General features: G+C 41.5%; 3 protein-coding genes across 3 annotated transcripts; 2 read left to right on the top strand and 1 right to left on the bottom strand.

Annotated features, from left to right (window-relative positions):
• Positions 1-8036: 8036 nt before the first annotated feature.
• BJY04DRAFT_215725 (uncharacterized protein) lies at positions 8037-10295 on the top strand (the record flags this gene model as incomplete). The annotated part of the gene is made up of 1 exon (XM_073715545.1): positions 8037-10295. The coding sequence occupies one exon, from the start codon at positions 8037-8039 to the stop codon at positions 10293-10295; it is 2259 nt and encodes a 752-aa protein (XP_073574111.1).
• Positions 10296-11336: 1041 nt separating this feature from the next.
• BJY04DRAFT_215724 (uncharacterized protein) lies at positions 11337-12665 on the top strand (the record flags this gene model as incomplete). Its single annotated transcript, XM_073715544.1, has 1 exon — positions 11337-12665. The coding sequence occupies one exon, from the start codon at positions 11337-11339 to the stop codon at positions 12663-12665; it is 1329 nt and encodes a 442-aa protein (XP_073574110.1).
• A 428-nt stretch (positions 12666-13093) lies between these two features.
• BJY04DRAFT_215723 (bifunctional cytochrome P450/NADPH--P450 reductase) lies at positions 13094-16596 on the bottom strand (the record flags this gene model as incomplete). Its single annotated transcript, XM_073715543.1, has 3 exons — positions 13094-13847; positions 13911-14107; positions 14158-16596. 3 exons carry the CDS (start codon positions 16594-16596, stop codon positions 13094-13096), a joined length of 3390 nt encoding a protein of 1129 aa, XP_073574109.1.
• Positions 16597-17005: the final 409 nt, after the last annotated feature.

Here is a 17005-nt window from a genome sequence, read left to right as displayed (position 1 = left end):
CCTAGTATTAGATTTATTAACTATTATAATCCTTATAACTAGTCCCTTGCCTAATTCTTATAATATAAGTATCTATTCTAAAGCTAGTATTATAGCTATAGCCTGCTTCGCGGATAGGCTAAGCTAATTCTATAGCTTACTAAGAGCACGCTCTCGGTACTCTAGCTTATCTTTATAATAAGTAGATTTTATATAATCTACCCTATATAATAGGCTATCTACTGGGTTAAGCTTACCCGCGCGGTAGACTATCCTAAATCTAAATCCTGCTAAGAACTAGGACTAATAAATCTATATTTGCGAGAGAGCTTTAGTCCATAACTAAAAGTTCTATAATACTTTATAATTTATAATAACTTTTATTTTCTCGCGACTACCTTCTAGGTAATACTACTACTCGTGGAATAATTTTATAATAGCTAGAAGTTCTTGCTTGCTAATACTATAATTATACTTAGTAATAGTTATTTTTCTAAAGAAAAATACTACTAGGTATTATATATTATTTTTTTGTAACTAGGTTAATATACTATAAATTACCCGGCTAGAAATATTACTCTTTAACTATATAAGAAGAAACTTATTCTAATAAATTAGCTTTACTATCTTATAAAAAGCTTCCTTAATCTTCTAGAACAATTTACGAGCTTTATTTATTATAATATCTTTAGGACTTTTAATAGACCGCGGGGTATTATACTTACTAGGCTTTCTTAATAAATTTATAAGTAAAGCCGTAAGATAAGAGTATTTTTTTATAAAATAGTAGTACTAATTCGCGAAGCTAATAAATATAAGAATATTATAAGTAGTCCTAGGTATAAGCTACTCTATAATAATACTTACTCGTGAGGGTTCTATCTTAATACTCTCTGGCGTGATCACGTACCTAAGGAAGTTAATTTTAGTTACCGTGAAGCTATATTTACTTTACTTATAATATAGACTTGCTTTATATAATTTACTAAAAACTTTTTTTACTTATTAATAATATTCCTCTAGCGTCTGCGAGAACATAATTATATTATCCAGGTATATAATAATATACATGTCTAGGATATCGCGGAATACCTAATTCGCGAATTCTTAGAATGCTGTAAGGGTATTTGTTAAACTAAATAGTATTATATAATATTTATATAACTTGTATTTTGTTTAAAAAGCTATCTTCCACTTATACCCACAAATAATATAAATCTAATTAAATATATCGCGGAGGTTAAATTAACTAAACTACTTAGCCCTGCTAAGTCTCCTAATTATCTTATTTATTAATAGTAATAGATACTAGTTCTTAATAGTAATAGTATTTAGCCTATAATAATCCATGTATATATAAATACTACTATTTTTTTTTAGTATATAAAGTAATAGTACTCCTGCAGGTAACTTAGATAATTAGATCTACCTCTTCGCGAGTATTATTAAGATATACTCGCGAATAGCTAGTACTTTATAGGGGGAGTAATTATATAAGGAGCTAAATAGTAGTTCCTTGCCTTTTTCTAGTTTAATCTACAAGTTAACTTTTTTATAATATAAAGGTAATTCCTCTAATTCGCGGTCTAAGAAGATATTTATAAATTTATAATATTATTTAGGAATATTTTTTACTAATAATTTATTTATTTAGATCACGCTAACCTAGAAAACTTATATCTGTAATAGATTATAAGTAGTACTTATCTCTTCCGCGGTAATTATAGAGATATCTAAGGGGGAACTATTACAGAAGTTTAGGATCCTGTCCGCCCAGCAGGTTTCTAGGTTGCGGAGTTTTATTTAAATAATACTTAAAAGAGGTTCTAAAATATCTAGTAAGGATATAGCTAGCTTATAAAAAACTTTTTAGATTTTATAAAAATTTTTAAGCTTTATCTTAGCCTCTACTACTCTTTTATTCTAGAATTCCTAGTTATTTATTATTAATATATAAACCTGTCGCGGTAATATCTTCTAGCCTACTTACTTTACTAGCGTCACGGGTATAATATTTACTATATTACCATTATCTACTAATACTCGCGTGATATAAATAATACTATTACTAAGCTTAACTAAGGTAGGAAGCTATTTTTACTCTATAAATAGCTTAGTACTAGTAGGTAAGACCTTAGGTTTCCTTACTAAGATATTAACTATAGTTACCTCTAGCAGAGGAGCTTAGCAAAAATACTTAATAAAAAAAGTATTAAAATACTTTTATAAAGGACTAACTACGGCTACCTCTAGTAAAAGAGCTTAGTAAAAGTACTTGCTTAAGGCCTTTTTAAACTCTTAATCTTCCGCGTAAGTATAAATAGTAAGGTCTTCCTATATAAAGAATTAACTTTTTCTTTATACGGGGTAATCCCTTACCTAGTACCTACTCTTGTAGTACTTATAATAAGTATTTTAATTCCTAAACCTTCCTTCGCGGGATCCTACTTAGTTAGCAAGTAGTTTAGAATATTTATTTTATAAATCTTAGTTCCTGGCAGGACTGCTAGGTAACCCTTATAGATACCTTCCTAGAGGGTAGGAACTACTATATTTATAGCTATTATTTTATCCCCTTATAAGGCTAGGGCTATTATTATTTAATCTTTGCAAGCTATTATTAGTACTAGCACGGATTAGAGGTTAAAGCTTAACAGCCATGTTTATAAGGTTTTATTATTTATATAGTATCTCTAGCTATTTATAGAGTTACTATTAAGTCTTATAGAACAATAATTTATAAAATATATAAAGCTAAATTAGCTTAGGGTTCTTTACGTTCTTACTTAATTTACTAATTATCTTATTAAACTACTTAAGATACGCGAATTTAGTTTCCTTATTAGGCTTTATACAAGCACGGAGAATAGTAAATTATAATTCCTAAAGTCTATTTTACAGGTCTCCTAGTTACTCTTTAAGAAAGTTATACAGACTATCCTAACTTTTTTTATAGTATTCGCGCGAACTTTTATTTCCTTATAAAATAGTAAGCATACTATTTAGGTAGAGTACTATATAATTTACCTTATCCTCTTTATTAAACTAGTTTATTTTTGCGAGTATGTTTATCTAGTTATAAAATATCTAGTAATTAGCATAGTTAATAGTTAAGTAAAGTATACTTTTTAATAATAGGCGGACTCTAGGCGAATATTTTTTTATAAGACCCTTATAAACTATTTTAGATAGTTAACAGGCATGCTTGCGAGACTTAAGTATATTAAGCTTAGTAAGTTATTTATAAGTAGCAAGCTTATACTTAAGTATTATAATATATTATTTCTTAATAATTAGTAGTTCCTTGCTAGCTATTTATAATTTAGGGATAAGAGTCTTGCTAGGTATAGGCCCCTTTACTAGGGAAGTACTCGCGGTAGAACTATCCTGCTCCGCGGGGGGTACTTAACCTATTCCCTTGGGGGTCTAAGCTAACCGCGAGGATTTCCTTAATTCCTCTAATATCATAAATAAGCTGATTCGCGGGGGTTAAGTATTAAAATTATAAGAAAAGGGTTTTTTATAGGCTTGGTTAAATTAGTGTATTTAAGACTCGGGAACTTAATAAGGAAATAAAGGCTGTTTTTAAGGATTGTGGAAATAGTATAGATTAACGCTGAGGTTCAGAATCTCGCTCCATGAGGATTCTGAAGTTAGTATACGCTTAGTCAGCCCGCGGCTGAGTCAGCACTGGCAGGACATTCGCGTGTCCTTACATCTTCCTAACCCTGGTAACCTCTTGTAAGCTCGCAATGCTTGACTTAACTTACTTAATCCTTTCTCTAAATAGCTTCGCGTCTAACTAGTATAAAGACTAGTCATGGTTAGGGTTAAGCTTAGTTAAAGTAAGCAAGGCCAAGTATCCTATATATAAGATACCTATAGAGTAGTTCGTACGAGTGTGTTACTATTCTAAAAGTAACTCTAAGATAATAGTTTATATTAATTACAAAGAACAAGTAAGACTAGATATAGTAGTAATAAGCATCCTTAAATATCCTTTGTCCTGACTACTATCCTAATTACTAATCCCTGTAATAGTCTCTATAGTAGTTCTTAGCAACTACCTCCCTAACTACCATGCCCTATAGTAGTTCTTATAGTAGTCTCACGTGACCCGCAGCCTTCCTTAGCTCTTTCCTACCTGCCTAGTAGCTTTTTACTAAGGTATGCTAGATTATTATCCTGGGGTAACAGCCACTATCCCGTGACTACTATCCTTTCCTAATAATAGTCTTTCCTTTAATAGCAGTCCTTCCTAAACTACTATCCCCTCCTAGTAGCGGTCCTTCGCAGATTACTGTCTTCCCAGGGTTCTTATCCTTTTTAGACTATCGTCTCCCCGTGACCGCAGTCCTGACTAACCCGCTGTCTTTTCTTCCTAGCTGTCCTAGCCAGAACAGCTGTCCCTGTTTCTGCCTTGCGACCCCGCCTTGCTGGGTTCTTAACAGATATTTATTAACCCTTAATATAATTAATACTTCTACCTTTTTTAAGAATTATAAAAAGTAAATATAAGTAATCCTTTATCCTAAAATAAGGAGGTTATAAAGAGGATTAATAATACTTATATACTAGGTATATACCTAGTATATATTAAACTACTAGTAATAAATATATTATTATTAAGGTTATTAGTTTTAGGAGGAAATATTAAGTTTAGAGGTATTAAAGTATTATAAGGATTAGTTAAATTATATAAAAGTTTAGAATAATTTTATTACCTAGCCGTACCCTATTACTAATACTTAGTTTATTTTTATATATTATAAGCTAATTAATTAACTAGGTTTTTAGAGTATTATATTAAAGTAACTCTAGTTTTTTCCTAGTACTAAAACTAGGAGAGCTTTTTTTTAATTTATTTTTAAAGTCTAGAAAATATATAAATTAACTAGGTATATACTTTATATATATATAATAAACTTACTAGAGAATTACCCTAAGTAATAAGAAATCTTAACTTATCTTAGAATTATCCTAAAAATAGCTACTTTTACTAATATTAATATATTTAGTAATTACCTTCTAGTAATAATAATTTATCTTAAATTATATAAAATATAATCTAGCTAAAATCTAAGATTTTAATACCTTAATTTAAAGCTATTAATTAAGTTTTATATTACTAAATATTACTTAAATACCCTTAATAATTTTAAATAATTCTTTATAACTAGTCTAATTCTAGAGTTAATTAACTACTTTTTTTATATTATAATCCCTAAACTTTCTCTAAAAATTATATTTTAAATAAACTTAATAAAATATAAGAATATATTAAAAATACTTATCCCAAGTATATACCTTATATTTATTATAAAGATAATCCCCAAGACCTAGTCCTTACTTTATATATATATTAGTAATAATAATATAAATACTAGTTTTAGACTTATTAAAATATAAAAATTAAATAGGTTTTTAACTAGCTTGAGCAAGTATTTTAAAAATTTTATAAAATATTTAGTAGTATACCTCTCAAGTCTCTAAATTTATAAAAATATAGGTATATATAATTAAAGCTATATTATAAGTATATACCTAGTATATATAAAGTAAATATAAAAAACTTATATTAATACTTTTCAGACTAGCTAAAATACTAAAAATATTTATTTTTTTATAAACTATCTTAAAAAATAAGTTAATTTAAAGAAATTCTACTTCCTAAAAGTAGTTAGCTTAGGTATTAGTATAATATAATATAATATATTATATTACTACTTTATTAAGAAAATAAATATTTTATATTTACTAGTTATAGGGGCGACTTTAATTAAACTTATATTCTTAGAGGACTCTAACAAGATTTATCCTCTTAAGATAATAAAATAAATATTATTTTTAAATAAGGCTTATAATATAATCTTTAATATTTAAGCTTTAATAAAATATATATATAATTAATAGCCTAAATTAATTCTAAATATTAATTTAATAAGATAAGATTAAAAATTATTCTAGTTATACCCTAGATTAGTATATACTTATTATATACTAAGAATATATTTACTTATAATAAGTATAAAGTATTCCTCTTTTTCTAGAACTTTTAAAACCTTATCTACTATATTCTTAGAAAGATATATTAGGGGAGGTAAAAAGTATAAATATTAGCCCTAGGTTATAAGTATTATATAAGAAAATTAATCCTAGTTCTTAGGGATAAAAAAGTTAAAATAAGAAAAATATTTAGCTTGTTTAAGCTTAATTAAATTACTTTTATAAGCTTAATTATATTAAAAAAACTTATTATAATAAGAATAAAAAAATATTATTATTTTTTAGGTTATTCTAGCCGAGAATACTCCTTAATAAGATATTTTAAGTATAACTTATTAAGCTTATAAATAATTAAGGTAATAAGTTATACTATATATTATATTTTAAAGTCTAAACTTTTATTATACCTAAGGAATTTATACTAAGTTTATACTTAGTATATAATATATATATATAAGATATAAAAAATATATAAACTCTATTATATTAGAATAATTTTAGTCTATTATAAAAATATATATATTTATCCCTGTACTTATAAGATAAGAATACCTTCTTTTAATTACGCCTAGAATCCTAGTTCTTAAAAAATACTAGCTAATATTATTTTATCTTCTCCTTTAAAAGATTATCTAGTCTAAGATTCTAATATATATATTTCTTATATTACTAAAGAAACTTAAAGTATTAAATATTAATATTATTAAAATTATTATATAAGATATTACTTCTTTTAGATACTATTAACTACTAGTTAATCTAGGGATAGTACTTAATACTAGTATATTTATATAATTAGTACTAAACTTTTACTCTAGTTTTATTATTACCTAGCTAATAAAAAAAATAAATAAGATAAAAAAATAGACTACCTAAATACTTTATACTAAATTAAATCTAGAGATATATTAGGTATTTATTAAACTATTATAGTAAACTTACTTAAGATATTTCTCTTATAAAAATTAAGCTTATTTTAGTTATTTCTATCCCTTTAGGAATTAGGTTTTTTAAGTAATAAATAAAATAGAGAATTCCTAGGTTAGATAAACTTTATAAATCTTTTATTATAAGGTAGTTAAGTATAAGAACATGCTCTTAAATCTTATTAATTATAATTTAATTATAATTATTAGTTAAGATAACAAGGCCCTACCTCTAAATATATAATAATATAAGGCCTATAAGTAATAGGATTTTAAGAACAAGTATTTTATTTATAGTATTTATTTTATCTAAATTAGACTTAGTATCTAAAATATTAAATAAATTTATATTTAATAAGGGAGTTATATCTTTAAGAGCTTCTTTAATTATATTATTTAGTTCTTATAAAAAGGTTAAGCATATGCGCGGCATATCTAAAGGCGGAATTTATATTAGTATAAGAGATTTTATTAATAAAATAGATAACCTTATCCTTAAACTTAGCGTCAGCTATAGTTATATATAAAATAAGTAATTAAGAGTTAGAAAATTAAAAAGTTTAAAGCTAAGCAGGCCTTAGGACACTAAAATTTTAACTAAACACCGAGGTGTTTCTCTATTCCGTGCTTGATTGCCTCCAAGCCCCGTTCACCTAATTTTGAAACCCCGTTCTGCTGTAAGCCCCAACCCAACTACTCTCGTCCTCCCTTTCATCCTTTGATTCTTTATCCCCGCCCCGTCAAGAATAGCATCACCAGGCTCGTTCTTTCTGTGGCGCTGATCTACCCCTCCCTATGTCAAAGAACCCCTCTCTGCTCCCGGAAGCTCATCAAAGGGTCATGAAACGAACCGTGGAATCCCCAGCCCACACCCCCAGTGCTCGACCGGCATCGCAAGCTCAACAAAGCCTCGCCCACAATGATGCTGCCATTGCCGTCCTCGACGGGATGTCTATTTCCGTCGTAAGCTGTCTCAAAGAACTCCCCGGTGATTGTCGTCGTGAAATGTATATCTATCAGAGCTTCTGGCTGGGTCGGCTGTTTCAGTTTCATTCTCATACTTACAGCTCTTCTTTCTTGCTTACCCAAACTTGACCAATCATTGTTCATTCCGTTTCTCCCACCATGTCGGACACTAGCATGCGGGATGCCTCCCAAAATGGCTCTGCCAAAGGCTCCAAGGCCGGTTCTGCCGCTAGCATGCGAGATGCCTCCCAGGCCGGTTCCGCTAAAAGCTCAAACGGCTCACAGAAGGGACTCCGAAAGGAATATGACTTCCATAGCCTGTACCCCTTTGGATGCAAATTGCCGACAGAGGTCTACTTCATGATCTTTGAGTATGCTGCAGGAGGTAGTTTGTTGGAGGGAGAATTCATGGAGCCTCCCCCTCCACACTGGCGGCTGGTCAACAGGACCTGGAATTATATTCACAGGACAATTACAGCCTCCGGTTTCTCCTACGATAGCAATTCCGGTACGCTCGGCTCTTTGTACGATTTCGTTCGCAACATCGTGAAACGTCCGGCAGACGCTGCCAAGGTGAAGTACCTGTCATTTACAACGAACGAGATGCACGAGCCCTTCAAGCCCAAGGACTACCGGAGAGTTTTTCTGACTCTCTGGAAAGGCGAGAACAAGGAGTTTCGACGCCCGCGCGTCAAGGCTCAGCGTGAAGCTCCAGAACCACGGACTGATGACGAGGTATTCGAGTGGCTCAAACTCGGATATCTAGACGAGAACGGCAGGCTCAAGGAAGGCAAGCATAGGAAGGATGCCTTGTGGCTGAAGCTCAGGGCCTGGTATAAAGCCGCTTTATACGGGAACAACCGCGAGTGGGTTCGCAAGGCGCTGTTTAGGGTTGGGTTTTGGGACGTCCAATTCCCCGAGGGCCCGAACTTGTTCGAAAGGGCAGTAAGGAACCTCGTATACCCGGAATTTAGTTTCGGTTTTGAGCGGCCCTTGTTCGCGTTGGCCATCGCCTATTGCCCGAATCTCCGCAATCTAAGATTGCACGACCGGGGGGCAGGAGACCCTTTCTTGGACCAAATCTTGGGATACGCCGTCGGAAGAAACACCGCACGATTTCAGTTCGACAAACTACCAATGCAGAACTTGATATCTCTTCATGTCGCGCCACAGATTGTACGGCTTCCCGGGGCAAGGGGAGTCGGATATGAAATCGCCGTTGCCCCTCCGGGGGGGCAACCGACGACAGCCAAGGGCTTAGAAGACTATCCGTGTGAGATTGACGAGGTTTCTCGTCCGTATTACCGCCTCCCTGCATTGAAGGAGCTTTTTGCCAACATTGTGAGAACCGGTGACTTGGCAAGCCAGATTGCGAATCCAACTCAACTTCCAAATAGGATCGAGAAGTTGGCTTTTCAATCTCCTCTGTTCGGCGAGCGCGTTCTGGGAGGATACTTTCCCGCTCGAGCGTTTGAATTCAACTCTTTGCTGAGCTTCGCACCTAGACTCCGGCAGCTTACCCTCCGGCTCCCGAAGTTCATCGAGACCGATCCGAACACGACTGGTGGCGAGGTCCTCAATGGAATGCACGATGTGAAACTATATGATCAGATGTGGAGGGCAATTGATCGGTTCAGCCAGCAGCTGGAATACCTCGACATCTATTCCGAAATGCGCGACCCCCAGAACATTGGCTCAATCCGAAACGAGCCGGAAGCATGGAACTACTGTTGCCCGCTGGCAAAGTTCGTCCGCCTCCGGCAGCTGAATCTTCCCATTTTTTTGCTGGCTGGGTATAAATGCTGGTGCGCAGCACCATTCAAATTGCGCAAACACCTCCCTCTCAACCTCGAGGTCCTCGGCCTTTACACCCACACTATCTGGGGCGAGCACAGCTACATCGAGTCGCTTGAAGACGAGCTCGGCAACCTCGTCAGCAACCAAGTACTCATCGAGGGCGGACGCGATCTCCATACCATTGTCTACGACGCGGAATGCGAAATCGACGGTACCGACATCTACACCAAGCTACGCGATAACAGCGAAGAAAGGGGCATCCGATTGATAGAGAGCGAAGAGCTTTTCCTGATCCAGGGGGGACTCCAAACAGAAATTGCGTGGTCGGTTGCAGGAGATGTGACGGCGGATGAATGGCTCGAAATCAATAAGGCCCTTGAGCCCGAGTCCGTCCTTCCAGTCGGGCTGTCGGTTCTGGGCTATCATGGGACGAATGTTAAACCGGATTATTGGACCGGGCCGGCGCAAGATGCCGCTGAGGCGGCTGCTGCTTCCGAGAATGCGGTCTCTGCGGCGGCGGCTTCAGAGGCTGCAAGCCATATTGAAGAAGAGGGGGAGAGGATGAACGAGGCTGCCAGTCCGATTGTTGTTGAGGGTGAGATGTCGGAGGAGGAGCTCTGAGGAGGCTGCAGTGGAAGAACGGACAATGTGGAGTAATTTCGAGGTGAACTCGGACAGACTAGAGTACTGGTGTGAATAGTTTCTTTCCTGTCTGCTCTTTCTTGATTTCTGTCTAATGGCTTCTTGGTCGTGACTTTGGGTGTATGGAGTATAGATTCCGCTGGAGTATATCTGATCTCTTAATTCGGCAGTTCTGTACTTTGAAACCCGGTACCCTCTCTAGACGCACCGTAATAGCAGTAGTTCCTTAAAGACGTGCTCGCATTGTAGATACACAGAAGATAAGAGCATACGTGAAGATGTCAAGGCATTTCGAGAACCCCGTAATGCCATGAAACTCATTAAACCACCCACACAACGTGCTACACCACCGAGCCCCCTAGTCTTTTAACGGCATCGTCATTGCCACACGCTGGCCATAAAGTCTGGTAAGTTATTGCCGACTGTCCAGCACAGGGATATCAGAAGCAAGGAGTGTGGCATCTCCATCATTCGTGCAATATGTTGTACAGCGCTCAGGATCCCACAGTTCCTGATGGCTGGGTTGATTCCTCTGACCGGATGCATGAATTGATAGGAGCCAACAGATGAAGTGTAACACCCTCTTTCTTTGGCAAAATCTTATATATCCTCTCGGATTTCCGGATCTCCCAGCTCGACATACATACAATCCAACCAACCCTCCCTCATGGATACCCAACTCTCATTACTGTCCGAGCGACCATCGGACACACAGAGAAGCCACGACCACGCTCCGCCACACAAACCACGCAGCTCGTGGAAAGTCAGAACGCAAAATGGCTGGCTGCTGGAAGCCGGTTCGACCCTGTTCAGCAATGTGTGTTTCTTGATTCTATGTGGTGTCCTTCTCGCGTACAACAATCGACGTCGCCCAGACCTGGTCTCGCTAAACGCTGTCGTCTCCGTGCTCGGCACTGCTTGAAAATCGTCCCTTATCCTTGCGATCGCGGAAGCACTAAGTCATGGAAGTGGCTGTCGCTTTCGAGGAAGCCCACCCGGTTACTGATCCTCACCTACCCGATGCGGCTTACTGAACGAGCTAGTGATGGTAGCCATGCACTTGTTGGCCAGGCAAGGTACGCCAAGCCCAATTCGACATATACTCCTAGCTGGGAGACAGCCTATCACAGGGCTATATGGTCAGATCACTTTGAGATCCACCCGTCCTGCCCGTCGGGGAATTGTACTTGGCCAACCTTCCAGACCCTTGGCTACTGTAGCCAATGTACCGATAAAACAGCAGAGGCTAGCCTTGAGTTCTATGAGCAACCGGTCCAAGCCAACGTCTCAGGGACAGGGACCTGGACGCTATCCCAGGTAGTCATCCCTGGAGCCCCCAAGGGCGGACCTCACCTACCTGCAAGAGAGATCTACTCACATAAAAACACTGATCTAATGGAGCTTCTGGATGCCGTTATCTGGAGCACCACGACCTCAGTAAAGTTCACCCGACCAAATGGACATGTTTACGGGGTTCGCGACGTGGAAAACCCCCTTTTTGAACTGGCATACGCACAGCTCGGCACAAATAAGTCTCTCGTTGAATCAGGAGCAGACCCATCCGAAGCGCTATTCATACAGAACGTGACCAGCTGCCGTTTCACGCTGTGTCTCTGGGAATACAGCGTCTCGATTGGTGCATCCGCTCTCTCAGTAATCTCACAGCCGGTGGACTATGGCCGATTCTTCTACGCAGACGAGTTTCATCAGTTCGTCTGCTGGATCCCTGACGGCGCCCCCTCAGCAGAGACATCATCACTTGAAACGGAAACCGAGATTCCCAGTGAGCCGTCTCCGCTTTTGAACACCACTGGCCTGCGCAACTGTATTATCTGGGTCATCAGACGATTTGATTTCCAATGCATGCACCAGCATGTGCAGAGTCGGCCTATAAATGCTACAAACGGCACCATGCGGGAATCTCGCTCCTGGTCGAAGGGCGCAAACCGTAACTTTGAGCGCATCCAGGCTCTCGGATTCGAATTATTCATGAACAGACTCGCTCACTCGCTCACGGAGACACTCATGGACGATAGCAACTTCACGATCGAAGGCACAATCTGGGACCCGGAGCCCTTCGTGGAAGTCCGATGGCGCTGGCTCATACCTCCGGCGATACTAGTCCTCACCGGAACCATCTTTTTCATCATAACTGTGTACACGAGTAAGAAAGAAAAAGTCCTCCCGTGGAAATCATCTGGTCTAGCTCTTCTATATCACGGGCTCGAGACAGTGGCTGCGGACGAGCACCGCTATACCACCGCTAGTCGGATGGAGGCGATGGCCAACATTATTGATGTTCGGTTGGCGCAGACGGGGCTGGATGAGCGGTTAGTACTTCGGACATAATAGGTGTCCTACTACCTTTGCAGAATATATCGTTGATTCTCTATATCTACGTTACGTTACGTGTTTCGTCGGTCGTTGATCTGGACCTTGCCCCTGAGCTAAAACCATCACCAGATCGCCGTCAACAGATGGCGAAAAGGACGAGAAGGAAAAGCAGCAAGTCTACTCCTGTCATTGTGCGCATTTCCTGAAGCCCTTGTCCTACGCGTCAAACGAGGTGCTGGTTACCTCAGTTGTCCCTAAAGCGTAAGAGAGCACATGAAGCCCGCCAAAGGCCAGAATCATCACCAACCTCTGCTTCGAAAGCACTTTCTGAATGATTGCTTGTTACGGTACTCAATTTATGACACTGTAGAGTCTCAAAATAAACAAAGAAATGGATTACGCCGTCTATACCTGCACCTTATACCGGGACCTTGTTCCAAACCCTAATCAAAAACATCCATCACATACCGCACATTCCTCTGCTCATCAACCCACTTCTCCGCCCTCTCCTCATCACTCTCCTTCTTTTCCTTCCCTTCTCCATCTTCATCTTCCCCGTCGTTCCGCTTCCGCTCAATCTCCCCCCTAACAATCCGAACCAAAACCCCCCTCACACTCTCCGCTACCCCGCCAGATCCACAAACATAAACCTTCGCACCACCTCTCCAAAGAGCCACAAAGTCCTCCCTATCCGCCCAGATCCTCTCATCCACATGCTTCGCCGCGGCACTAGCACTGCCTTCAGCGTCAGGGGCACGACTAAACGCCCACCGCACATCCACAATCCCACTCCCCTGCCACTCCTCAAGCTGCTCGCGGTAAAGATCATCAACCCCGGGTGCGCGAACACCGAAGAATAGTAACGCGGGCGCGAGTTTCATTTCTTTCCCTTGCTCCTGGGCTTGTTTGACAAGTTCCGCGCGCTCCTGCAGGAACCCGCGGAAGGGCGCGATTCCTGACCCCGCGGCGATGAGGATTATTGGTGTGTTTTCTGGGTCGGTGGGGAGACGGAATCCAGATGCTGAGTTCTGGCGCACGGTGACTTGCAGGTGGTCGCCTGGGGAAAGAGAGTCGAGGTAGGAGGTTGCGACGCCGAGGTGGCGCGGGCCTGAGGTGCGGGAGCGCGAGGGGGCGTCGAGGATGGAGATTGTTATTGTTGCTGTTGATGGATTGGTGAGGGGGGAGGAGGAGATTGAGCTTTGAAGAGTTAGTTGGTTGGGGTTGCATGTGGAGGAGATAAGAGTGAGGGAAGGCACTTACTATTGGCGCATGCGCATGGAGGGAAGCATGAGGAGGAATGAGCCGAGGGGGAGGTTGATGGTGGGGTATTGTTCTAGGATGTCGAGGACAGAGATGCCCTTGTTGAGGATTTCGGTGCTGTATTTGTCGTTTGCGAGGGACTTGAGGGTGGTTTGCGTGGCGGCGTCTGTGGTTGCGTCGGCCATTGTTCGGAGGTCCTAGATAGGTCAATATGGTTGTTGGCTGTTGTAGATTGGACGTGACTCACCTTTCTTGTGGCAGGCTGTGACAACTCCACGTAAGTGCTAAAGATATCATTCGCGGCGACAGGTCCATCTGTTGGGAGGGCAGTCGTTGGTCCGGACGCAGCAATCGTGATCTGCGCATCCCAGGCGAGCTTGAACTGGCGCATTGCGCGACGGACGGTCTCGGGTGGGTTGATAGGGAGGACAGCTAAGTAGTCGCCTGCGGTGTAGGTGACGCCCTCTGGCAATTGGATCTCCAAGTGTTTCTTGCGGTTCTCCGTCACCGATTCTGCAGTGAGGAGCCGCGATTCCACGACCATAGCCTGGGCAACGTCCTGGCGGAGGGCTTGAGTTCTCGAGTTGGAGACGGTGACTTCGACGGCGGCGGGTTTCTGAATGGATGACTTCTGTGACTCGGCGTTGTCTCCTACGTACTGGCTGACAAGGCGAGGCCAGAGGGTGTCGTCGGCGTAGGCTTCAAAGGTAGAGAAGAGTTCGTCGGTCGAGACATCTGCAAGACCCAGATCGGTGAGGCGGGTGCCCCCGAGCTTCTCCATCAAGCTGTCAACAAGCTTGGGGATACGGTGGAAGGTCTGCGCCCACTCTTTGTTGCCGCATCCGAAGACAGCATATGGAACGCCCTTGAGCGGTGCATCTCCACCCTTCTTCTCGAGCTCTTCAAGCCAGGAAACAAACTGTTTCGCGTTATCTGGAGGCTGTCCTTCGTATGACGAGGTCACAATGACAACCGGATGGTCCGTAGGAAGCTTATCCCGCCCACTATCGAGCCCATCAAACTGTATAACCCTGAACCCCTTGCCTGACGCATCAGCAGCAATCCGTCGTGCCAGCGTCTCGCAGGTACCGCTATTCGATCCATACAGAATCGTCAAGGGAACACCGCCAGCCGACTCGTCCTTAGCATCTGCAACGGACTTGCTCTCCTCAATACTCTCACTCGCCAACCCAGCAAGTCTGCGCTCCAGCGTCGTCGGCGTCAGCCCATGTCTCAATCTCGCCTTCATAAACATATCCTTCGGCTTGATTGTCAGGGTCTGCTTGAACTTCAACTCATAGTCCGGATCGGCAAACTCAAACTCGAAGTTCTGCAGCAGCATCGCCATCACCAGCAGGGCCTCCTGCCACGCAAACGGCCTCCCAATGCACGCCCGCATCCCATTGCCAAACGGCTTCCACGCATTCGGATACTTCTTCTGCCGCTCGTTGAAAACCGCATCGCTCATCCGCTCAGGCTTGAACTCGCCCGCATCATCCCCATAAATCTCCGGATCAAGATGCGATTTCGCAAGGAGATTCACAATCGTCTCCCCTGCTTGCACCGGATACTTTCCAGCAAGCAGCGTATCCTCAAACGCCTCGACAGTAAACAGCGGAATCGTCGCATTCAACCTCAACGTCTCGCGCAGAACCGCATTGATATACGGCAACTTGGCCAAATGCCCAACCTCAATCACCCCCGTCCCAACAACCTCATCAACCTCCGCCTGCGCCTTGCGGTACGTCTCCGGATACCTCAGCAACTGAAAAAACACAAACGACAACAACCCGGAAGTCGTCTCATGCCCTGCAATCAAAAACGTAATCAAGTTATCCATAATACTCTCATCCGTCATCTTCCTCCCCGTCTGCGAATCCCTCCCCCTCAACATCGCAGCCAGCAAATCATTCCTCTCACTCCCACCCCCAACACCCCCCTCCTTCCTCGCCCTCAACACCCCCTCCGCCGTATCCCTCAACACCGCAATATCACTCTCAAACTTCGCATCCCTCCCCCGATAAAATACCCCCGGCAACGGCGCCCGTCGACTCTTCTCCCCGGCCTCCGTCAAAAAGTCCCCCATCGCCTCAATAAACGGATGCATCTCCGTCGAATAGTAGCTATTAAAGCGATACCCCATCGAGCAAAGCGCCAGCGTATCCAGCGTCAGCCGCGTAAAGTCATCGGTAACCATAATCTCGCTCTCGGGGCCATACCGCGCCCACTTCAGCGCTAGCTGCGATGCGATATCGTGCATCTCGTCGTACATTCCGCGGATACTGAGCGGGCCAAAGGCGGGCATGAGCACGCGGTGTGCGATCTCCCAGTTGACTTCGCCCATGCGGGCGGTGAAGAGCCCGTCGTGCACGCCGTCGCGGACGTGTACGAGGGCCGAGTTGACGGATTTCTTGAAGCGGGATTCGTCGCAGGTTTCGTGCACCAGGGCGTGGGTGGAGACGATGACGACGGAGCGGCCGGGGAAGCGCAGGCGGTAGATTTCGCCGTGGGTGTTGGCGAGACTGACCATGGAGCCCAGGGGGAATTCTTGGTCGATTGTGCCGATGTTGCCTAGGAAGGGGAGGCCCGAGGGTTCGGGGATGGGGGCTGTTGTTGGTGTGGGTGTGGGTGTTGAGGCCGGTGAGGCCGGTGGTGGCGGATTCGTATCTGTATCTGACGCGGCCATTGTAATTTATTGTGATATCTACTTGATAGATATCAAATATTCGAAAATGGATGGGGATGGGAGGTTTAAATAAAGAGTTGCGGTATAGGTTTGACAAGCAATGCATGACTGCAACATGACAAGGCCCCATTAACCCAAAGAGGAATCAGCCTCGGTTTGTGAGGGATCGGCGCGATCGCAGTATCGTAATCAGGAGCACTCTCGGCTTCCCGATTCGCTGTCGGGGTCGCCGAGGTGGAGCGGTCGCACAGGGCGAGCGTTGGGCTGAGAGTTATGACGAGGTCAAGTGGGTTTTTATGAATTCTCAACACATTCATTAAGTTTGAGACACCCGAGGCTCATGTCGATTTGGTTTCATGTGTCAGGGTTGTGAAGGAGGTTTTTGCATAGGTCGGGTGAGGGTGTCAGT

Source organism: Aspergillus karnatakaensis (assembly GCF_047715665.1).
Source record: "Aspergillus karnatakaensis strain CBS 102800 unplaced genomic scaffold BJY04scaffold_11, whole genome shotgun sequence".
Classification (NCBI taxonomy): Eukaryota; Fungi; Ascomycota; class Eurotiomycetes; order Eurotiales; family Aspergillaceae; genus Aspergillus; species Aspergillus karnatakaensis.
This window is presented reverse-complemented; position numbering and strand designations above follow the sequence as displayed.